Genomic DNA, 24,873 nt, shown 5'->3' on the forward strand with positions numbered 1-24,873 from the left:
AGAAAATATTCAATGGACATGGCAATTCCTCAGTTGATATATCTTTCCTAGTCTATGTAATTCTATACTATCCAAGAATGTATGTAATAGGTCAGCAGATCAATCTGTAGTCAGATCATGGGGGCCTTCCCCTTTGATTTTGACTGTGATTTGGTCTGTGTACTTGATGATCTTCCTCTGTCCTGTTCATCATCATGTTCTTTCTCTCGTCCCTGTGCCTATGACGATCAGCATTATCATCCCTATGATGACCACGCTTGTGTTCCCTATCTTGATGCCTCGCAGGGTCATGGTCACGACCTCTAGAGCTTTCAACATCTCTATCATCTTGGCGTCTCCTTTCTTGCCAATCATGATCACGCCCTGAAGGTTCTCTGTCGTCTATATATCTTCTGTCTGAAGAATCAGGCCTATCATTTTCTCTGTTACTAGGCCAAGTGCCCCTATCACGGCTTTCTTCTCCATACTGATAATCAGATTCTGCCACATTACTTGACTCTCCTGCCCTGTAGCCATGCTCATCTCCAGTCCATCTGCCCATATTAGGTCCCTCCATACCAGCACGAGGCATCATTCCTATACTATTCATGGGCATTCCTCTCCTAAAATGTGCAGGTGGAAATGGAGTCAACCTACCTGAAAAAGGTAGAGTTAGACCACCAGAGAATCCTCCATAACCACCCATTCTCCCCATAGGCCCTCTGAAAGCAGAATAAAGGCCTTGACCCATCATTGTTTGAGGATGAATCAATGAAGATGCAGCACCTATACCTTGTCTGAGTCCACCTCCAGCATTCCCCATAGGCCCTCCAAAACCAGGATGAAATCCTTGGCCCATCATTGTTTGACGATGATTCGATGAAGATGCAGCACCTATACCTTGTTCGAGTCCACCTCCAGCATTCCCCATAAGCTCTCTTCCTACAACGCCATCAACCCTATTTCTCTTAGGACCAAGTGGACCCCTAACCCCCATCATCTGAGGACCTGCTCTGCCCAAATTCCCACCATCTTGAAAATTACCAACAGTAGCATTGTACCGATTAATTCGATTCACTGAAGCGGTCTGACTTAGACTATAATACAGATTAATTCGATTCATCCGTCCCTCTTCCAAGCTCTTTAGCGAAGATGGTGAAGCAAATCTGACCACACAGGCCCGCCCATTGAAATAATGTCCATCCATCCCTTCCCTACATGCCATGGCAGCTGCAGGTTCAGAAAACTCAGCCCGACAATATCCATTCGACTTCCCAGAAGCTATTTCATCAAAAAACTTAACATCCTCCACAGCTCCATATCTGCTTAACTCTAACTCCACTTGAGCATCTGTTGTCCACCAATGCAGATTACCAACAAATAAAATCGTCCCTCCACTACCGTCTCCTCCACCTAAGGCCCTGGAACTGCCCATACTACCCATTGCATTCCCACTAACCATTCCTCGTCTAACCATATTACCGTTCCCTGAATTCCCAACATTCCTAGCATTTCCTAAAACATTAGCACTAGCAGCAGTAGGCCTTTGAATTATCTCTCGATTCACAATATTACTGCTAGCATTCTTCGCTAAATCAGCCATCTTACCCGACGGATTACTACACTCAATCTTTATCCCACCAGCAACAGAAGACTCTAATCTTGCTGCCGGTGTCAAATCTCTATCTCTCATTTCATTCCCCCTAACTGCCATATCCCTAGACCCATCATCTCCACTCGAAATCCTAGACGCTACAATTGCAGCCGTCACAGCAGCATTGCCAGTCTCCTGACGCAGCTCAACCGCCTTCTCTTCCTCCTCATTCTTCCGAACTGACTGAAGAAAATTCTCTCCAACATTGATATTGTTATAAAGATCCCCACAATCATCATCATCTTCTTCTTCTTCTATTTTAACTAGAAACCCATCATCCGCAACAGCTGGAATAGCTTCATTCCTATGGCCATCCCCCAACCCCCCACCTTCATTTTCTTCCATGGCTTCTTCAAGAAAGAAGTTGGGGTTAAGTTCTTGACTACTTGTTACAACCCCAGAAACTTGATCTTGACGATAACAATATGAAATGCTTCAAAAAAAGAACACCAAAACACACCCTAATCAAAAGAAAACTTCAGAAATTGAGAGAACTAATTGATCTTCCATTGATGAACATTAACAGTACACACAGACAAACTGTGAAAACCAATTTCGGTTCCAACTGTATGTATTACTCTTCAAGATTCTGCATATTCTGTTATACTTCTGGTTTAGGAATGGTTTATGGTAGAGATAGAGAGGTTACATTTATTGGCGTAGTAATTGAACATGGTGGGTATATATATAGAGAGATATTTTGCGAAGAAAAGACTAGACGTGAAAAAATTATGTGTACCAGGTTAAAAAGTTATATATTAAAGAATAAGAAAAATTGGACTAATACACATGAAAATTCATGTACAATACACTCCCAAAACGTAGATAATCATGAATTACAATTTTGTGACCTTAAAACTCTAAAGAAAAGTTGACGTCAATTCTACAGAGGCAATGAATAGCGCTCTCTAGATCATGTCTAATGGATCCATAGAATTTAGGGTCAAACTGAGTCGATTTGATATATTCTGAAAATTTTATGAAATAATACACGTGAAAACTTAGATAATCGGAGATTCATGTTTCATGATCCCTTAACTCCTAAACAAGTGACTCGATCCTATAGAGAATTAGAGTATCATAGTCATATTTCAAAAAAAATTCATGAATTAATACATACGAAAAGGTGAAATAATTCTAACTTTATGTTTCGTGACCTGAAATTGCCAAAAAAAATGATATGGTCCTTGAGAACAATGAGTATTGTTCATTGTATCGTTTCGAATAGACTAAAAAAAAATTGAGATCAAACGAAGTCTATCTATCATATTTCAGAAAAATCATGAAGTAATACACACAAAAATTTGAGATAGTTGTAAATTATATTTCGCGAGTTAAAAATTATCAATCCTATAAAGAAAATGAATATCATTCACTAAGTTATATTTTGAATGAACCCACATAATCGATCAGACTAATAAACATGAAGAAAACTCTTCTTTGCCGTGGAAAAATACATTTCAAATTGCACATCTACTTTTCTCTTGCAAATACTAGATAAAATATCTACCTTAAATTATAAACTCAATTCATATCGAAAAAGTTAAATCATTATATAAGTTAAATATTTTATAGCAAAACATTCTTTATTTTAAAGTTAAAAATCTACTAACAATAGGTGTAGAGAAAACAAAATACAAATGGAGAAATCAAATTCAATCTTCATCAATAAATTGAAAAATTCAACAAGTAAATTTTTGCATTTGGAGTTTTTTTTTTTTTAATCCCAAATGCAGCTCTAAAACCGTTTTTTTTTTGGGGTTCAAATATATAATTTTATTTTATTTAAATGTTTTTCTAAAACTAAACGTTGCAACGTTTAGTATTTGATTTTTTTTCCCCCACAAAATTGCAACGTTAAATTTTCACATTACTATATTAATTATCAGAAATTAAATTTTAATTAACATCAGCGATTATCCATTCTGTTTAATTTCAAGGTGACCGGAATATTCCCTGTGATAACAATTATCCCTTCTGTTTATTTTTCTGGCCACCGGGATATTCTCCGTGATATCGCTTTGTTAAACTACAAAAATGTACAGAGTATTTACCATTGTTTTATTGTTGCTTCATGTGATAAACTCCGATGGAGCAGCACCGCCGGCGAAATTGGATCCCCCTGTTTTTTCTCCGGTCTTTGCTCCGGCGAGTCCTTATACATCGCCTGACAAGTCTCCGGCCACTCCGGAAACTTCTCCGGCAATTGCAATGTCTCCTGAAAGTAGTCCATTTGCTTCGCCGGTTCAATCTCCGTCGAGAACTCCGCCGACGACTTCAATTTCGCCGGTTAGGACTCCATCGTCCAATGACAGTGCTCCGGTACCATCTAAGGCTACTCCTGAGACGCCGGCGAACACTCCTACAATATCCCCTAAAGCATCATCAAAGTTGCCGGCGTCTACCCCGTCTATCTCGCCGATAAATTCTCCTGCGCCAATGCCGTCATCCAATGTGGCTGCTCCGGTACCATCGGCAATGACTCCTCGGCCGGGATTTAAAACTCCGGTGATCACTCCTGCAATATCTCCTAAAGCATCGTCAATCTTACCGGCGTTTACGCCGATAAATTCTCCTGCGAAAACGCCGTCATCCACTGTGGCTGCTCCGGTTCCATCTGCAATTACTCCTCGTCCAAAATTTAAAACTCCGGTGATCACTCCTTCATCATCACCAGTGCCGAAGTCTCCTAAAACGAGACCGTCCGTTTCACCGGCGTACTCTCCGGCGAAAACCTCTTCACCGGAACTCTCTCCATCGTCCACTGTGGTTGAAAATCCAGTAGGTGCGCCTGTATTCTCCCCTCCGGTAGCTTCACCAACAGATATTCCGACAAGCGCTGTGACTCCATCAATATCCTCAAGCATTCCTTCAACTTCAATAACTCCGTCAGAGGCACCGGAGATGTTGCCTACAAGCAGTAGCTCTCCGATTCCGGCACCGGTCAATTTTTCGCCGGAGAGTTCACGAAGCGTTGTGACTGATACTTTCGCGGGAACTTCAAAATTTGAGGTGCCAATTTTTCTAAGTGGGCTTTCTATTTGGGCTGTTTTGTTAATTTGAAATTCAGTAAAGGCCCAATTTTTATGTATATGTAGAATTTTTCCCCCTTTGTAATATTCTTCTTTATAATATATTTTTATTTTTGGTATATAAGTGAAAAATGTACAAATCTCCCTTTAATGCGTGTGTAGCGGAGATAGAAATTTCACGTAAGAAGATTCAAATAATATTATTACGTTACTATATTGAACATGTCTTGATACTTACCGTTCAATAGATGAGATATGAGACTCGACCTAACTAGCACGTTCTTTACCTTAATGTACACAGAAGCTAGAACTAAGATGTCTCAAAGGTGGAATTCATTCTGACAAGCTAACACAAACTTTAGTACCTTGGATTTGAATTTGTGATCTAAAATATTTTTTTAATTTCTTTAGTTAGTACACAAATATGTAATACCATTGGCTGGTGCATTGATGCTAAAAATCAAATAATATTATAACGATAACTGTATTTTAAACATGTCTTGATATTTACCGTTCAATGGATAAGATAGGAGATACTCCCTCCGTTTCACAAAGAATGACCTCCTTTCCTTTTTAGTCAGTTTCAAAAAGAATGACCTCTTTCCTTTTTTAGTAACATTTTACTTTTTGCTTTCCACGTAATATGTTTAAGACCACAAGATTAAGGGCAATTTTATACATTTGACATAACTTTAATTTAGGACCACAAGATTCAAAAGTCTTCTTTATTTACTTAAACTTTGTGCCAAGTCAAACCAGGTCATTCTTTGTGAAACATAGGGAGTATGAGAAAGAAAGAAATAGTAGTAGTTTAAAAGTATAAAAAACTATTTATGATAAGACTGAATTTGGGCCTCAAAAACTCTTTTACATCGTAATGATCAAAGTCTATAAAACTTGCTTTTTAAATTTCTTACTAATTGAAGTTGACCAAGTTTTAAAAACAAATTTGTAATCAAAGTAAAAAAAAATGTATTTGAAAGTTAAAAGATAAAATTGATAATCTAAAATTTATTTAGACCATGGTGTATTTATAGATTGAACACGCTGGTTAAAATCATTAAGAATTGTGGTGAGATGAATAGAATTTCTCCATCCTTAATCACACGTTTAGACTCTTGAGTATGCAGAAATCCTAGCTAAAAGTGTTTTACCCTTAAATTAACCTTATACGATATAAATCTGAGTTAATTAAAATAACAAGATGAATATCCACTACTGAATTTGTATAAAACAAAAGAAATGATGCATGCATGAAACTTCCTTGTTCGACTCATAGTAATGAGCTAAATCAATAATGTATCATACGTATATGTGTTTGAATTAGCTCATTACTATATGAGTCGTACAAGGAATTTTCATATTATGACACACTTGGTTTGGGAAGTATTAAAAACAAAATTGTAATTGAAGTCTAAAAAAGAGCATTTTAAAGTTAAAAGAATAAAAATGATAATCCTTATTTAGACGATTTTGTAAATATAAGTTTAACTCTCTCATCAGAAAATGTGGTTAGATGGATATAATTTCTTCATTCTTAAGTTAATGGTTCGGATTCAAATCTTGGATATAAAAAAATGCTCCCCGAAAGCATTTCACCTTTAAATTTATATCTTACATAACTCAAATCTAAATCAGTCGGAACCTCAAATAACAACAACAGCAACAACAACAAATACCCAATAATTACGTAAGTGAGATCGGAGATGATAGAATATATGCAATCTCTAGCTCTACTTCGTGAGGATAGAGAAGTTATACATGTTTGTATTAGCTCATTAATATGAATCGTACAAGGAATTCATTATGACACATATTTCATAGGTATTTCATAGTGTGACATTAAGCACACAACTAATTATGAGTTGTTCAATGGCAAATATATACCAAAAAGTCTTCAATCATAGTCGATTATTCTTTTAAATTAGGTAGTCATTTTATGTCATGACATAGCACAAACAATTTCCAATTTGAAAACTTCACATATTATTTTTCTTTCTACATAATAATATTTTGATTTTCATCAGAGAATCGAAAAAAAAAGAATGATAAGAAAAATAAAGTTACACCCATAATGGAAGAGATTTTTGTGAATAGAAAGCGAGAAATAATGAATGTATTTATCGTTAGCTATTGTTTAATATTAGAGATATGTTAGATTGAAGTAATTAAATTTAAATTTGTATTGAATAATTTTATTAAAAAGTAAAAAAATAAATAAAAAAATTGTAGAAGCTTATGGAGTCTGTCGGTGGACACGTCAGTGGTTGTGCTGTCATGTACACGTGGATTTTATATTGCCACCACATGTCAGCTGGATTTGGTGGGGCCATATTAGTCATTCAATAATATGTTTTTAATATTCATGAATTCATTTAATGGCCCTCATATTTTTCTTATATTGTAAATTCACCCTACTTACTTATGTTTTAAGGGAAAATTACGTGTATAAGCAAACATATATACTAGTTAATTACTTAACATAGCTATAATTTACTTTAATTATAATTTGGGATCTAATTTTAGCTATAATTATATGGCTCTACTTTTTAGTTTTGTATAATTCACACATTTATATAATTCGGTATTTGTATAATATAATTTATATAACTTTTGTATAATTCGAAATTTATATAACTGTTTACACTTCTGATGTTTGTAATTGTATAAATTCGTTATTTCGAGTTTATACAAAAATAATTGAATTATACAAATGTACTCGTGAAACATACAAACGAGGTAATTTAACATATAGCTACAACCTGTAAATATGTAAACTATAGTTATGGAGCATAACTAAATTTAATATCGTGACTATTTGCGAAAGTTCCTTTGCAATTAATTAATTTTAAAAAAAGAAGCACGAATTTCAGAAATGGACCAAAATATAACCAAAAAAAGGAAAACAAGAATCAGACAGCAATACCCCACTTTAACGGCCACTCTGTAAATTAAAACCTAATTTACGTAGGGGCCGTTTGGCTGGGAATAAACTATTTCGTAATAAGTTAAGTTATCCCATCATATATATGAGATAACTTATTTTATTATTAAAGTATAAATTATGGGAAAAATAATTCAAGAATTACTTAATACCTCAAATCAAACATATGATAAAATAATAATTCTATGTTTTATCTCAAAATTATTATACCTTATACTCACATCAATACTCCATAGAGCTTATTTGTTACTAGAGATAGAGGATAATTAATTATGGACTTAATTTTAAAATAAATTTATTTTATATTTAATTGAGATAAAATTTTGAGATAATTTATTTTAGAATTGTAGCATTATTTTTATTTTATATACAATTTTAGAATAACTAATTCTGAAATAACTTATTTTCCCACCAAACAAGCCTTCATATCATACTTATATCATATTATGTACTATTAATATATTGGAGTAAGATTTGAGTATATTTTATCATCTTTATACACCATTTTATAAAATTATACTATATATATGTTGTTATTTTTAATATAATTGATGTTCGATATACTTATTGAATAATTTAAATTCACACATTTTAGGGCTAAAAAAAGGATTGTTTTCATATCAAGTTTGAAACTAAGACCTTTCATTAAGCTTGGAAAAAAAAATCCCAACCACACTACGATCCATATTAATTCATATTTTGCTCTCCAAAAGTTATGCTTTAAATATACACTTCATCATGTCTCATTTTAATTGCCATTTAAGCTAAAATTTATTGGAGTATACTTTGTACTTATGTCTCATTTTAATTGTCATTAAGGCTAAAATATATTAAATAATACTTTGTATCATTATTTTTATTACTAAATATGAAAATAGTTTAAACAACCATTAAAATGTGACGAAGGGCATAATACCACCATACTCGTATGAATAGAATTACAATTAATAATATTTGTTAGGCTTAAGTCATCTACGGCCTCTTAAAATTGTCCGCATAATTCACTTAGACACCTCAACCAGGACTAGTACCTATTGAACACTTTTATTTATTTAAAACTTGTTTCTATTAGACATTTTTCGACAATAAGTAAATAAAATGAAGTGTGTGTAATACACTTGCTGTGATGTGACAAAATGACTAATTAAAACATAACATGTGGCGTTGGCCCCAACAATTTTCCAAAATTATTTCAAATAAATTTTCCATCTATTTTTTTTTTATAAAAATAAAAATAAATGAGTAGCCCAACTCTACCCCATCCCCCTTTCTTCTTCATCTTCTTCCTAGCAAAATTTTATTTCTCAAAAAGGACAAAATTCAATTCTTTGTTAATTGCTTACATAATTATTTTTTATTCCTAATACGTGAGATCGATATATTCAAAGAGACTGATACAAGAGTGATGAAGAAAGACACTGTCAATCGTCTTGAGATCGATAACAAAGAGAAGTCGAGAGGACCTAAATTAATTTTATTGAATCAATATGATATTATGTTTGATAATTTTAGTGGGTTTACATTTTAATTTGAATGGTAATATTTGTTCGAAGGTGATCGAGATGGACGTCGATCGGCTAACTTTTTTCAGTCTGATGTTCTTTCTTCTTTTTTTCCTCCAAATTTAATTAGCTAATTCAATTTTTATTTTTTTAATAAATGTTGAAAAGAAATAGAATAGAAAAAGAAAAGAGAAAAAATGGAGTGCAGTGGTCTTCATGGAGAAGACGACTTACAGGGGTGGGGTGGGGGCTCTTTTTTTTCTTTTAAAGAATTAGTATTACTTTTAAATATATATTTGTTAAAGTTAAATTATTTAAATTCCAAGTGGCACTCAAAGAAGAAAAAGTATTAAGTTTTTTTGGAAAAATAAAAATAAATATTATTTAAGTTTTTCTCTCGCTCAGCGAAAGTGTAAAACACTTCTTTTGCCACATCAACATTTTGTGTTTAATAGTTCAGATGTTTAAGTGAAATATGCGGACAATTTTAAGGGGCTGCAGATGACTTAAGCCTATTTGTTATATAATTTTTAAATATTAAAATTTAAAATCTTAGAGATTAAGTTCATCCATGCTAAATTAAATTGCATTTTAAAAGTGAATCTTGATAAGTATTTTAAAAATATATAAATATTATTCAAAATAGCTCGGTTAATTTTAAGGGTAATAATCCACGCAAATGATCTTAAGGATTGATCCCCCAACGCCTTCTGAATCAACTAGATAGATGATGTGGTAAAGATTATAGCGGCTACAGATTATCGTGGAGTTTAATATATATATATATATAGTATATATATATTACCTTTTGGTAATTAATATCCTAATTGGATACTGATTAGATTCGACTTTACACGTCAAATGGTTCATTTCTAAACACGACACTCTTAACATAATTTATTTTATTTTAAAACTTGAACTCGAAACCTTAATTAAACATGAAGTAATCTCAATCGTCCCACTATTTTCAAACTTTGTTCCCACCTCACAACACACTTGAGATCTACTTTATCCCCAAACCCATCCTTCTTTATTTTTATACTGCACAACTGTCCCTCTTCTTCACACAGTGTTTACTCTCTCTCTCTCTCTCTCTCTCTAGCAATAATGCAGCTCCGGTCAATGGCCGCCGTGGCCACGGTGGTCCTTTCATTAGCTCTTTTGCTTTTACCCCATACAACCTCAGCTCACAATATTACACATATTTTAGCAAAATACCCACAATTTTCCACTTTCAACCATTACTTAACTGAAACCCATCTCGCCGCCGAGATTAACAGCCGGGAAACCATCACTGTCTGCGCCGTTGACAACGCCGGCATGGCGGAGCTTCTCTCTAAGCATCTCTCCATTTACACTATCAAAAACGTCATTTCTCTTCACGTACTTTTAGATTACTTCGGTGCGAAGAAACTTCATCAAATCACTAATGGCACTGCGTTAGCCGCAACTATGTTTCAGGCAACCGGTTCAGCTCCCGGTTCGACTGGGTTTGTTAACATTACAGATCTGAAAGGTGGGAAAGTTGGATTTGGGCCGGCGGAGAATCACGGTACTCTTCCAGCTACTTTTGTTAAATCTGTTGAGGAGATACCGTATAATATATCTGTTATTCAGATTAGTACGATGCTGCCGTCTGCTTCAGCTGAAGCTCCGACGCCGGAACCGAGTCAGATGAATCTGACTTCGCTAATGTCGGCTCATGGGTGTAGGGTTTTTGCTGAAACTTTGTTGAAATCTCCTGCTGAGAAGACTTTTGATGAGAATGCTGATGGTGGGTTAACGGTGTTTTGTCCCGGGGATGATGCGATGAAGAATTTTATGCCTAAGTTTAAGAATCTGACTGCCGACGGGAAGCAATCGTTGCTTGAGTATCATGGGGTTCCGGTGTATCAATCTATGGCGAGCTTGAAATCGAACAATGGCGTGATGAACACTTTAGCTACTGATGGAGCTAAGAAGTATGACTTCGTTGTTCAAAATGACGGCGATGTTGTGACTTTGAAGACGAAGATTGTGACGGCGAAGATCACCGGAACTCTTATTGATGAACAACCTATTGCTATTTTCACGATTAATAAAGTTCTAATGCCTAAGGAACTATTCAAGGCTTCAGCTGCTGCAGATACTCCGGCGCCGGCACCGGCACCGGATGCCGATTCACCTGAACCATCTAAGAAGAAGAAGAAACACAAGGCGCCGGCGGCAGCTGATACTCCGGCGGACTCACCGGCGGATGGTCCCAGTGACGATTTTGCAGATTCGACGGCGGATGATAACAGTGCGTTTAGTTACAGTGCTGGACCAGTGGTTGCCGGAGTTTTGAGTATGTGGTTTTTCTTTTTATTGCTTTGAGTTTTTTTTTTTTTTATATGATTAAAATTTGATAGGGCTTTTATTGTGAAATAATTATTGTTTATTTATGTTATCAATTTGTTATTTGTACTTTTTGTAATAGAACAGCTAGGAGTTTTTGTGAGTGTTTTTTATTTTCTTTTTTTATTATTTTGTTCTTTGTTGTTTCTTGGACTATAGTGTATTTTGTTTATTAATTTATGAGTGATATTTTTGGATATTGTGCTGTGACTTGTTACATGTTTCAAACTTTTAATAGTCACGCTGTCATCTATATCCATTTATTTATTTTATTCCTAAAAAAATGGTAGTTAAATTTTAATAATTCAACTAATTTAGATTTGCCTGTAATCGAAAAATATGTTGGATAATATAATATCCTTCCATTTTTAATCAAATGTCAAGTTAGAGTTTGGAAATTAGGGTTTATGTGTTATTCATAGTTTATGTGTATTTCGTTAGCTTTTGTTTATAGACCTTTTTTTTGTTTAAAATGAGACTTTTCTTATTGCAAATTTGAACTAATGGAGACCTTTTATGGTCAAAATGAGACTTTATTTTTTTTTTGTAAATTTGAATTAATGTAGCCTCAAAGCACTATGGAGTAGAGCCAAAAAAAAGTTCAAAATTTCTTGTTAAGAGATTCAAAGCTGTCCCATCTTGTATGGTAAGTATTATGAGGAGTTGTTAGATTGGTGGGATAACAACAACAATATATTTAATGAAATTTTATAAGTGGGGTCTGAGAAGTGTAATGTGTATGTAGACCTTATCATGATCTCGTAAAGGTAGATAGATTGAATCTGAAAGATTCTCAACTCGAGTGTAGCGAATCCAAGTACAAAAAATAAAAAAACAATGTAGAAAATATAACAACCGACATAATGAACCAACAAATAGTGCAAAAATTGAAATACAACACCTAATTAATGATGCGAGATATCATAAGTGAAAAACGGTGAGATAAAGAAAAATAAAATTAGAATAGTATTGCATAAAATTATTTTATCGCACCAACCAAACGATCTCCTTCCTATTTATTTTGGCCTTATTAGTCCACTTTGTTCCATTAAATCCAAAAAAAGTTAAAAACTTTGTGTTCCATTCTAGGTTTTGTAGTGGACCACATGAGTGGTTAGTGGTAGATGGCTTAAGCACCGTTGCTTGTGAGTTTTTGACAGCTGACAATGTTTTAGTGGTCCTGAAAATAGTTGTCTACAGCATTAGATGGTGACTTATTTTGTAGTTCGATTAATTTTATCAAATATTTTCTATTTTTAATCCAATATAGATATTCGTATTTTACCCATAATGAAATCTTCATATGCTTTCTAGTAGAGCAAATGCATGTTTCTTCCCTTGTACGATTCATTGTTTTAACACTTCTTGCAAAAAAATCTCTCTATTCTACAGTATTATTGCGTGTTATTTTGTAGTTGCCCCATTTTAATAGCAATTTATTAACTTAACCGTTAAAAGAAGTTACCTAATATCATTTGTCTTTATTGAAATATAAATTGAAAACTTATCGACCATTAGATCACACTATCACAACTTATTAATCGTCACTTTCATCCTCTTTACAGCTAATAATTCAATACAAGTATGGTTGGTCAAAATCCAACCTAAAGTTGAAGTTAATGGATGCATTTTACTTTTACACATGCTACTATTGTATAGTAATCCAGAAATTTTGGACGAATTTAATCATTTTATATGTTTTTCACTTTTAAAAAAAAATGCAATTTTACACAATATTATTGTATAATAATCAAGAGAGTTAGAACGAATTTAATCATTTACATGTTTTTCCTTTAAATTGTTTATCCATATATGTATACCAACTATAATTAATTGAAATTTAAGACGCTAGATATAGTTTGTATTTATGAAGCAGCAGAAAGACTGCTGGCTTTATTAATTTTTGGTTACATTATTCATCAGCCTAGCTTCAATAATTGTAGTATAGGCTTAAATTAATCATTTGGTTCTCAATAAGTTACTTTTTCAGCCCCCAAAGACCATATCAGTGGAGAAAAATATTCATCCCTATGTTCCAAAGAGTGATGCATCTTTTATTTGGCAAAAAAGTCCACAAAGGTGTACTATTGTATAGTCTTTTCATATTTTTTAAATTTTGTATCCACTAAAATTACATTACCTAAATTGAGACAAAAGAAGAACTAAGTTATTTCATATTCGAGTCATTGCACCAAATGGCCCAACTCTCGTACTTTAATTGGAAAGGATAGAGAAGAGAGAGCCCATCATTCTCGAGTTTTGAATGCTATAGTTAATCAAGGGATTATCTCCAAACGAATTTCTAGATCATAAAAATAATAATATACTAAGTTACTTTTGTTCTTTATCTCATTCTTTGATTCTTAACCTCTATGTAGCTCCCTGCTACATGAGCCAAAACACGAGAACACAATTCTTTGCCTTCGCAAATAGGCAAAGGATGTCACCAGCTTTTCCCTTCCACTAAGCTATGCCTTATTCTATATCGTACAAGTCCCAAACTAGTGATTTTGTAGTGTAAGACATCTTTTTTTTCCAATGACAGTGGTACCAGGGTCAGCTTGCACGCACTTCCATTATTCCACTAGATATCACTATCTTCCACTACGAGGTAATAACTCATCAACTCATAATTTTATATATAGAGTATAGAATTACTAAAATCTCATTAAATATTATATCCGAACCCATGACTTTAATGGTTCAATAAGCTTAGTATTAACTATTCTAAAGATTGAACCCATTAAGTTTAAATTTTGAATTCACCTGTACCGACATTAAGATCGTGCATCTAATGCCTCTACCAGTCATTATGATGTGGGATCAATTTTAAAACATGAAATGTTAGGATACCAGACATATCCATCTCCCATTGGTTGGTCCAATTCTAACCAAAAAAATACAATGGAAAAAACAACAATATAAGCGTGAGATTTGAACATCACTTATAGAGGTGCATCCAATAACAATTGCATCATATGATCTTTAAGCATTGGTATACATTCAAATACTTATGAAGAGATATAACATTAGTATAAGCATTGGTATATATTCAAATACTTATGAAGAGATATAACATTATTATAAGCATTGGTATATATTCAAATACTTATGAAGAGATATACATTAGTATAAGCATTGGTATATATTCAAATACTTATGAAGAGATATACATTAGTATAAGCATTGGTGTATATTCAAATACTTATGAAGAGATATACATTAGTATAAGCATTGGTGTATATTCAAATACTTATGAAGAGATATAACATTATTATAAGCATTGGTATATATTCAAATACTTATGAAGAGATATACATTAGTATAAGCATTGGTGTATATTCAAATACTTATGAAGAGATATACATTAGTATAAGCATTGGTATATATTCAAATACTTATGAAGAGATATAACATTAGTATAAGCATTGGTATATATTCAAATACTTATGAAGAGATATAACATTATTATAAGCATTGGTATATATTCAAATACTTATGAAGAGATATAACATTAGTATAAGCATTGGTGTATATTCAAATACTTATGAAGAGATATACATTAGTATAAGCATTGGTGTATATTCAAATACTTATGAAGAGATATAACATTATTATACATGGTCTAAGGAGGAAAGCATGGGTGCATGTGCACTCATCATGCCTCCCACATTGATTCGCCATTAACCAAAAGGGTTTTTGGTGAAATGCTAAAGGTTCCTCTACCCTTGATTAGAAGTAACGAGTTAGAGTCCTATGGGATCCCGATTAATAGGACCAATCGATTCTGAACATGGGATGGTTAATTGGCAAAAAGAAAATAAAATGACGTGAGACCATGACTAAAGAAAATTGAAAATACACATAATTTCATCATAGAGGATGGAAATAATTACTAGAGAAAATATTAACTTATAAATTAGATCAAGATAGTCTTACAAGTTTCGATCTCCAAATCTTCCTTCAGAGATGAACTTGCAGAGCTTTCTTGGTCCAGACCATCCTTGTTGCAATACAGGAAACTCGTGCTAGCATCGAAAAATGATGTTATAGGCACAGGAGTAAACCCTGGGTAATTCCTTTCGGCCTTAACCAAGCATAAATCTTTGATGTACTTGAAAAGGCCATGTTTCTGGACAAAAGGTAGAGCTGCATACTCTTCAATTGGCATCCACTGAAAGGAAGTAACACTATGTTAAGATTTGTTATGACTCGAGTAGTGGCGTAGCCAAGTGTATTGAAGAGGGTTAATTGAATTCCTTTATCAGATAGTTACATTATGCAAATAGGATAAAAGTAATATTTTTGTATACACATAAGTTGTTGAATCCCCTTGATATGAGGAAGGATCTCAAGTGTCATTCTCTTTATGACCGAAGAAATCATCTAGAGCCAACTCTATGGCCAATCGCGAACTTTGAAACTAGGGGATGATGGGCCCACCCTCTACCTTTCTCTACTTAAATACTGGACTTAGTTCACTTGGCCCAGAGCTCGAACTTGTGACTAGCACACAAGTCCCTCAACCTTTGCCAATTGAGAGCTAAACCCTGGGGAAGATCTCAACTCTCAAGTGTCATTTTTACACTTACTAAAATCCTCTTGTTAGAACGCTTAGCTCAGCCACTTGACTCGAGAATACTGTTACAAATCTATAGAATTGAACTAAGGCATACCTGGGCTGCCTCAATTTCTAAATCTTGCTTTTGAATGTCAAATGATAAAGGGTGCATCATGCAAATGAAGAATAAATCTGACTTGCCAAACAACACCTTGTGTGTTTGCCTGTAAAAATAGAAATGTTATTACTGCAGAAATCCAGACAATGGGGAGCATTTTATAGGTCTAGAATATGACAAGAAACTTCTACACTACAATCATCTGGTCATTCAAGATGTTACTTCCTTTTCCAAATAACATTTCCTCCTTCTCAATAGTTCCATTTAATCAGCAAAAAAGTTTTAAAAGACGTAGCGCTTGAAACTAATCGTTTCCATAACATACGCAAAATGTATACTTCATTTCGGGATATACAATTGTATTCTCCAAACACACACTCTAATCAACTTCTGATTTCCCTCATGAATAAGTTGAGTTGCACTTGTTCTCAGAAAATACTCAATTTGGAATAAAGGAAGTATCATCTTTTCAGATATTTTTTGCATATTTACCGGTTCTCCTTTTCTTTAGCCATAATGTATCACAGTAATTAAAGCAATAACATGGTGGAGAAAACAGTCATGGTATATAGTTGGGCATAGAGAAAGTGCCTCAAATCAAACTAGAACCTTTCTTTTTCAAGCTCTATGGCATAAGTGACCTCACTAATAACAACTGTGCCTCAGTCCAAAACAAGTTTGGATCGGTTATGTGAATCCTCACTTCTTCATTTAAGCTCAACTCAAATTGTGTACCAAATAAAATATAAGTGGAAAAAAATAAGTTTTATAGTAATAATAATGATAACATTAGAATTTCTCTAACAAGTATAAAACCTATTCCCAACTAGTAGATATCACTTATATAAATATTTTTCTTCCATTGTGTCCGTTAGCTAAGTCTACATTGATTCAAACAAGGGAATGTAAGGTGGCAAAAGGAGGCTATGGGATCACTATAAAACATAAGATACAATTTTCTCTAATCTATAATCCTTTGTGATCGTAGCTTATTATATAGTTATTCCTCACATAAACAACATGGCAACAGTTTCCCTACCTGAATGCAAGTACTTCCATAAATTCAGTATCAATCTGCAATAAATGGAACCCGGCAAATCTTAGAGAAGCAATAACAGTCACAGTACAGCAGGAAAATGGCATATGTTGGTTTATTTTGATTATGTGGCTTTCAGTATTCAATAAACTTACTCCTGTTTCTTCTTTTACTTCCCTTATTGCACCTTCAAATATATCCTCGCCCTGCAGAATAAGAGCTCAAAATACAGTTTAGAGGGCATGTGACTAGTTGTGCAGCTGACTTTAGCTCCAACTAATGTGCATACCTCTTCGACAATGCCAGTAGGGATCTTCCATACAGCAGTTCCCTTTAATCTGCCGCTATTTTCTTGGACAACAAGCAACTAAAAGCAAAAGATTTCCAAAACTTAGACTGGAAAATCAGCACCAAGATGCTCAAGCATAGTGGTCCGAGACATGAAATATTTCTAGTGATCAAAATATGCTTCCTCCGTCACAAAATTAATGTGCAATCAAACAGTTGAGGCACAGAGATCTCTGATAGGTCAGTTAATCTACCAGTACGTAACAAACGACAATTGACAAGTGAAGCAGAATCCAGATTTGAGTAGAATGATTTGAAGTGTAGGGAAGCTTTTTTCACAGGCATGAAATGAAAATAAGCTTGGGCATGATTGACAGACACTAATCGATTAGTTGCAACATGTAATCATCTGGAAAAGCCATTTCAAGAAATAAGTGCATGCTTTTTATACCACATTAAAGTAATATAAGTGTAACCGTTCAATCAGGGAGTAAGATACTGAGAAAAACAGAACAATCACAGATGAACACATTATTAGGAGCAAAGAGTTATATACAATGAAAATAGATCTGAGTTACCTCTCTTTTGTCATTCAAGACTATAGCGCCAATACCCACTCGGTGTGAGGCATTTGCTGGGATGGTATTCTCAGTTTCAGGAATCCAATACACTAGCATCAGGTAATGAGGTTCCGCATGGTGGTACCAAAACCCTTCCTGAAGTCAATGTCAAACATTTGGGTCAATTTCATAGCAAAGCTAGTGATATATTTTCCTCAACCTAAAGTATGATGTAAGAACTTGAGTTCGTGAAACGATATTATTATATAGTTTCTTAAAGTAGATTTCAATGGCGTACATTCAGTAACAAGGGTGATATCCAACTTCAACCTCCAACATCTTAAACAGCAGCATGATATATCGCAATGTCATCAAACAATGGCTTTTTCTATTGCTAAGTTTTTATTGTCTGACTCAAATATTGCATTTGGTACAGATTTTAAGTCTCTAGTAAGAATAGCAAGTCTAGGACACATTTAAGTGTACAAATGGAATCCCGTGAGCCTCCTTATGTCAACATGAACGCTATCATATTCGAGTTCGGAAAAGTAAAGTGAAATTACCTTAACTGCAGTTTCAACCAAATTTACGAGCTCAATTGGTAGTTTAATCCAGACACCCTTCTTCCCCTGCAAAATATATAATATTATAAACTCTAAACTAGAAAGTTATTCTGGCCACACAACTCATTTTGATAGTAAGAGGTCATAACATCATGCAAATTGAAGACTGTCCAACAGCCATAAAAGAAACCAGGAACCTAGTTCTTATGAAAACTGCAAGAGTCTTGTCAGCCAAACTGGAAAACTGATGAGTCAAATTCCAAAGCTAATTAAGTTTTCACCACCACTGCTGTCAATGGAAGCTTCTCATCTATACAACATCAACCACAAACACAATGGTAACATAACTTCCTGGTTTAAAAGAAGATTCACTTAATTCTTCATACTGTGCTTTTCTTCCTGGTTTAAAGGAAGGGGAAACATGTGGTGTAACACACACCATCTCATCTAAAAGCTTAAGCTGTTAGAAAGGGCGCACGTGGAAATTCTTTTTGATATGGGTGGCGGTGAGATTCGATCACAGGACCTCTATCTAGGTCCTCTCTGTTGCTCTGATACCATGTTAAAGTGTGTGATCATATCATCTAAAAGCTTAAGCTGTTAGAAAGGGCGCACGTGGAAATTCTTTTTGATATGGGTGGCGGTGAGATTCGATCACAGGACCTCTATCTAGGTCCTCTCTGTTGCTCTGATACCATGTTAAAGTGTGTGATCATATCATCTAAAAGCTTAAGCTGTTAGAAAGGGCGCACGTGGAAATTCTTTTTGATATGGGTGGCGGTGAGATTCGATCACAGGACCTCTATCTAGGTCCTCTCTGTTGCTCTGATACCATGTTAAAGTGTGTGATCATATCATCTAAAAGCTTAAGCTGTTAGAAAGGGCGCACGTGGAAATTCTTTTTGATATGGGTGGCGGTGAGATTCGATCACAGGACCTCTATCTAGGTCCTCTCTGTTGCTCTGATACCATGTTAAAGTGTGTGATCATATCATCTAAAAGCTTAAGCTGTTAGAAAGGGCGCACGTGGAAATTCTTTTTGATATGGGTGGCGGTGAGATTCGATCACAGGACCTCTATCTAGGTCCTCTCTGTTGCTCTGATACCATGTTAAAGTGTGTGATCATATCATCTAAAAGCTTAAGCTATTAAAAAGAGCGCACTTTTATTATATAACTAAATTCTCAACACATTTAAGCTCAACTCAGGTCATCATCATACAATAACATAAATAACGAATAAATAAATACGATTGTGGTGTCCGGTGGTTCTACTTTTCAACCATAATTCAGCGGGAAGCTACAAACAGGTGGACAGTCAACATCAAGATAATGCTCATCTTTACTCATAACTATGAAAAAAGGCAGTATACCTGCAACCTCCACTTGGATAATGAAGCTTTAAGCATGTTTTGAAAGACATTGGGGTCCATAGGCTCCTTCAATTCCACTATAACTCCACCATGATAATCATTTACTGCAGAAAGCAACTGATCCTTCTTGACACCATTTTGAAATACTAGTTTCTCCATATATAGGATCTCAACTTAGTCCAAATTTGTGCAGTAGAATTTTCTACTTGGACGCCTGAAAAACACAATCGCTGGATTAATATAAAGCAGAGGTAAAACCAGGATTTGAAGTTTATAGGTTCGGAACTTGCCAACGAACCCATAGCTCGTTTTATTCCAACTTAACATCGGATATCTTGTCATGCGTCCTAACCACACATACACCTCTAATTTAACAAAAATGGAGATCATATCATCAACTATGTCTCAACTCCAAATTAGTACAGCATTAGCTAAAACTATGGCTAAACACACAAAAAGCTCAATAAAATTGTTCACCATCACAGATGCAGGAAAATGACTTCATCCATCACAGAAATACATCCGTAACAAACTAAATTAGTTTTCCGAGTTAAGTAATAAAAACGAATTCTGCTTATATGAAAAGCTTTTTCACAGTCAGTCCAAGTAAGATTAACAAATCCTAATGAATAGAGTGAAATGGATAGATATGATTCATACAATTACGTATTGAGATAATTCTCAAAGCAAAATTTCACGCAAAGGACCCAACTATTCAATAAAAATTGCTCCAAATCACAGAAATACATTTTCTCAACAAACTAAACTAGTTTTCTGAGGTAAAATCTAGAAGAACGAAAAATATATAAACAAATTATAATGAAAAGAGTAAAATGGATACATATGATTCATACGATTACAAATTGAGATAATACTCGAAGCAGAATTTCACGTGAAGGAGTTGGATAAAAATTGCTCCAAATCAGAGAAATAAATTTTCTTAACAAGCTAAACTAGTTTTCTGAGGTAGAAGCTCGAAGAATGAAAAATATAAAAACAAATTATAGAGTAAAATGGATACATATAATTCATACGACTACGAAAAGCAGAATTTCACGCCAAGTACCCAAACTGCTTGATAAGAAATGCTCTAAATCACTTATGCAGACAAACTGAACTCGGCTTTTTCGAGGTAAAATCTAGAAGAACGAAAAACGTAAAAACAAATTATAATGGATACATATGATTCATACGATTACGAAAAGCAAGATTTCAACTCAAACTGTTTGATTAAAATTGCTCCACATCACTAACGCAGTTTCAAGGTAAAATCTAGAAAAAACGAAAAATGTATAAACAAATTTATAGTAAACAGAGTAAAATTGATACATAATTGAAAAAAAAAACTGGAGATTTGTAAATTCATAGCAATAATGTTCACACTCACTGATAAAATATTGAGGAAGAAGCTCAAAATTACCTTGAAAATGGAGTTTTCAGCTGAGAACGAGAACTCTGCAAGTGAAATTGGAATGAATTGAATACTGAATATAAATAGGCGGGGGTGGAGCGTACTGTAGCAACGAAGAAACTAGTGTGCGCCGTATGCGTAAATGAATGATGAGCATTCCACTAACATGTTCCCAACAAATAAGCCAATTAATTAGTTGGTTGCATCATTTGGGTTACCATTCCATTACGAAAGCCGCCACGATGAAGGTATGAGATGTGTCCGTCGTCTCAATTTATGTGATTAATGTTGATATTATTTATCTCAATTTATGTTATTAACTTTAATATTATTTGTCTCAATTTGTGTGACTAACGTTAATATCATTTATCTCAATTTATGTGATTAACGTGGATATCATTTGTCTCAATTTATGTGATACCGTTTGATTTGATATATAATTTGAAAAAGGAATGCATATTTTTGAAACTTATGATATAAAATATTATTTCATTCATTTAAATTTGTTTGTTCTAATTTTGTTTTTATTGACCACAAAATTAGATGTCATTTTGGTACATTTGACAATTGACATATTTTTAATTTAAAACCATAAAATTTAAAAGAATTCTTCACTTTGCTGAGCTTCGTGTCAAGTTAAGATATAACATATAAACGGAAATGGAGGGAATACTTGATCATTCGGCAACTATAATCATTTCAGTAAAAGTAAAAGAAAGTTTAAAGTTAAATTGTTTTCAATTATAAAAGTGATATATATTTTGTGCAATTACTTTTGATTTAGTGATTGTAGCGACTGAAGAAAAAATATATCGAGAATCTATCAAAAATAATTTTTATGTTTCAAAATAAAAATAATATCTACGTAAATTATATTTTTACAAACTTCACATATACGATTACACTGAATTATTTACCGCCAAATGACTTGAAGCCATCACTCATTGACATTGACATTGACACATTAGCACTAAGTGTGCATTAAGCTCCAAGCAAGTCACACGGTTCACACTCAAATCATTCGTTTGTACGGTTTTACGAAAGTGGATATTGTTCGAAATTTATTGACATGATTAATATAATAAACGTTTAAATATAGATTTAATTATAACTTAAAAAATATATATTTTAAATAATGCTTTGTGTGATAGCTAACAACAACAATAACATATTTTAGTGTAATTCACAAATGATGTATGGAAAGATTAGAGTGTAACACAATATCTTATATTTACCTCGTGGAGATAGAGAGACTATTGTCAAAAGACTACCCTCAGCTCAAGTGAAGCAAATCAAAGTAGTTATGAAAAAAAAAATTACGATAGTGAAGAAAACATGTCAATTATGTAATAATATGGTAATTGAAACATAATAGACAATAAATTATAACAAATATAAAAAACAAGAGATTGCATGCATGTATACGACTAATACTACCACATACACAATGCTACCGAAGTCCCACTATGTCCAATCCTCGAAAAGCGAGACAAAGCTCAACTATGTACCTACTAATCTTCTATCTTGATATGTGATTTTCATACCCTCCTATCTAAAATCATATCATCGATAAGCTAAAATTGTGTTATGTCTAGTCTATTCTTCCTATGACAACTGAATTCATAAATTATAATCGAACGATTCTTTTAAAATTTAGCTACTTGAATCTTTATCAAAAGGGCAAAAGTTTTTTAAGAGCGAAAAAATGATAGTAAAATTTATATTGATATTTATATTAAATTAATAAATATATGATATGTATTTGCCGGTACACTTTTAATTAACACTTAATTTCATGAGTTTCCTAGTCAAAGTTGTAGCATTAGGCAAACAAATTTGTCAACGATTAATTGTTTGAATTCAAAGTCAAGTACAGATTTTGTTTGAATTCAGTGTAACAGAAAATCCTAATGTAATGATGTTTTGTCTAAATTTATTTTTCTAGAACATCTGTTTTTGAATTTAATTAATTCAAATTTGTATTAAAAAAAATAATTTCAACTTTTTTTTTTTAAAAGAAAACAACTTTAGTTTAAGAACTCACGTCATAGCTTACAACTAAAAATGATAAAATACTTATCAATCGCAATTCCAATTACGAATAGTACTTTACTAGGAGTGGATTCAGGATTTTAACTTAATAATTGTCGAATCTACTCAATTACTAATAATGCACATGTAATGAAAATTAATTAATCATCCAATAAGTCACGTAATGTTAACTGTTAAGCCTTTAAAAAAACTGACTAAACCCACTAATTACCACTTCTCCCATCCACTAATTAATTAACTGTCATTATATAACTAATTAATCCCACTATATATACACACACAAAAAATTACACTCGAACAGAGAACTATTTAGCACTTACTAATTAATTTCATTCTTAGATTTTTAAATACTCAATTAAGCTCAAATTATTTTCATAGTTATGGCTACTAATTTTGAAGTTTCACTTCGATTTAATGTGTTCGTTCTCTCTCTTGTTGTTACGTTCATGTTTGTTTCGAATATCTTCGTGTCATCTTTTCAGTTTCGAGTTGGTGGTGAAATTGGTTGGATTAAACCGATTGGTAATGAATCTGAAACGTATAATGAATGGGCTGCTAGAAATCGATTTCATATCGGAGATACTCTTTGTAAGCTTTAGTTATCTCTTTTTTCAACTAATATTAAAAATTTCACACATATCACATGTAACGTTCCTGTTAGAATATCTTGAAAATTACACATTTTTAAGGGGAAGTTACACATTTGCATGTTTAGACAAAAATATTTACAGTTACTAATCAATATATGTAGTATATATTATATATCTTCTTTTTTTTTTTTTTGAGTGAACGGCTATTTAAGTTAATTTATCGGTTTTTTTTTACAGATTTCAAATACAAAGGCGACTCAGTACTTGAAGTAACTCCGGCTAATTATCTCAACTGCAACACAACAAGCCCAATTTCCAAATTTGAAAATGGAGAGACAATTTACAAAATTAGCCATCCTGGCTTCTTCTATTTCATAAGTGGCCAGAAAAATAATTGCAAATTTGGCCAAAGAATCATTATTCGTGTAATGCACCCGTCTGAAATTTCTTCGCCGGCGTCTGCACCGGAGATTTCACCGTCTCCGGCTGTTGGTGGTGGTGGGGGTGACGGTGGAGATGGGTGGGGTTCGGATTTCTTGGGCCCACCGGCGATTAATTCTACCACAGTACTTTCTGTTTTTTCATGTTTTGTTACTGCTCTTGGGGGTGTTATGGTCTTTCTCTATTTGCTCATGTAGAAGAATTTATATATTCTTCATGTTTTAGATATACTTTTATTTTATGTTAGTTTGTTTTAGTTGTAATTTCTCTGTTTAATTGAAATTTGATTGACATTGTATTAGTTTGAATTCGTTACATATTATGTTGTGAGTTTAAATTAGGTGCATTGTAGGTATACAATGTTGTTTTACCATCAAAGTTAGGTAAATTTCGA

The 24,873-nt window shown here is 33.5% G+C and overlaps 5 protein-coding genes across 6 annotated transcripts; 3 read left to right on the top strand and 2 right to left on the bottom strand.

Moving 5' to 3' along the window:
• Positions 1–115: 115 nt before the first annotated feature.
• On the bottom strand, positions 116–1,978 carry LOC107061541 (uncharacterized). Its single transcript, XM_015310947.1, has one exon. The coding sequence runs from the start codon at positions 1,976–1,978 to the stop codon at positions 116–118; it is 1,863 nt and encodes a 620-aa protein (XP_015166433.1).
• Positions 1,979–3,670: 1,692 nt separating this feature from the next.
• Positions 3,671–4,696, top strand: LOC107061542 (DNA-directed RNA polymerase II subunit RPB1-like). Its single transcript, XM_015310948.1, has one exon. The coding sequence runs from the start codon at positions 3,671–3,673 to the stop codon at positions 4,694–4,696; it is 1,026 nt and encodes a 341-aa protein (XP_015166434.1).
• A 5,387-nt stretch (positions 4,697–10,083) lies between these two features.
• LOC102601845 (fasciclin-like arabinogalactan protein 1) lies at positions 10,084–11,686 on the top strand. The gene has a single exon (XM_006352476.1). The coding sequence runs from the start codon at positions 10,219–10,221 to the stop codon at positions 11,464–11,466; it is 1,248 nt and encodes a 415-aa protein (XP_006352538.1). The 5' UTR covers positions 10,084–10,218; the 3' UTR covers positions 11,467–11,686.
• A 3,385-nt stretch (positions 11,687–15,071) lies between these two features.
• On the bottom strand, positions 15,072–21,575 carry LOC102602177 (nudix hydrolase 2-like). Of its 2 annotated transcripts, XM_006352478.2 has the most exons (10): positions 21,406–21,575; positions 19,986–20,199; positions 18,614–18,679; positions 18,069–18,206; positions 17,492–17,569; positions 17,358–17,408; positions 17,206–17,240; positions 16,164–16,272; positions 15,427–15,661; positions 15,072–15,274 (listed from the first exon to the last, which is right to left on the bottom strand). In XM_006352478.2, coding segments are annotated over exons 2-10 (873 nt in total). In that variant the 5' UTR covers positions 20,145–20,199; positions 21,406–21,575; the 3' UTR covers positions 15,072–15,272. The 2 variants fall into 2 exon arrangements, with proteins under 2 accessions (XP_006352540.1, XP_006352539.1); XM_006352477.2 differs by lacking the exon at positions 15,072–15,274 and having other exon boundaries at positions 15,314–15,661.
• Positions 21,576–23,828: 2,253 nt separating this feature from the next.
• Positions 23,829–24,676, top strand: LOC107061543 (early nodulin-like protein 3). Its single transcript, XM_015310949.1, has 2 exons — positions 23,829–24,036; positions 24,276–24,676. The coding sequence occupies exons 1-2, from the start codon at positions 23,829–23,831 to the stop codon at positions 24,674–24,676; spliced, it is 609 nt and encodes a 202-aa protein (XP_015166435.1).
• The last annotated feature ends 197 nt before the right edge of the window (positions 24,677–24,873 follow it).

The sequence above is a fragment of the Solanum tuberosum genome, unplaced genomic scaffold (assembly GCF_000226075.1).
Source record: "Solanum tuberosum cultivar DM 1-3 516 R44 unplaced genomic scaffold, SolTub_3.0 scf00149, whole genome shotgun sequence".
Taxonomy (NCBI): Eukaryota; Viridiplantae; Streptophyta; class Magnoliopsida; order Solanales; family Solanaceae; genus Solanum; species Solanum tuberosum.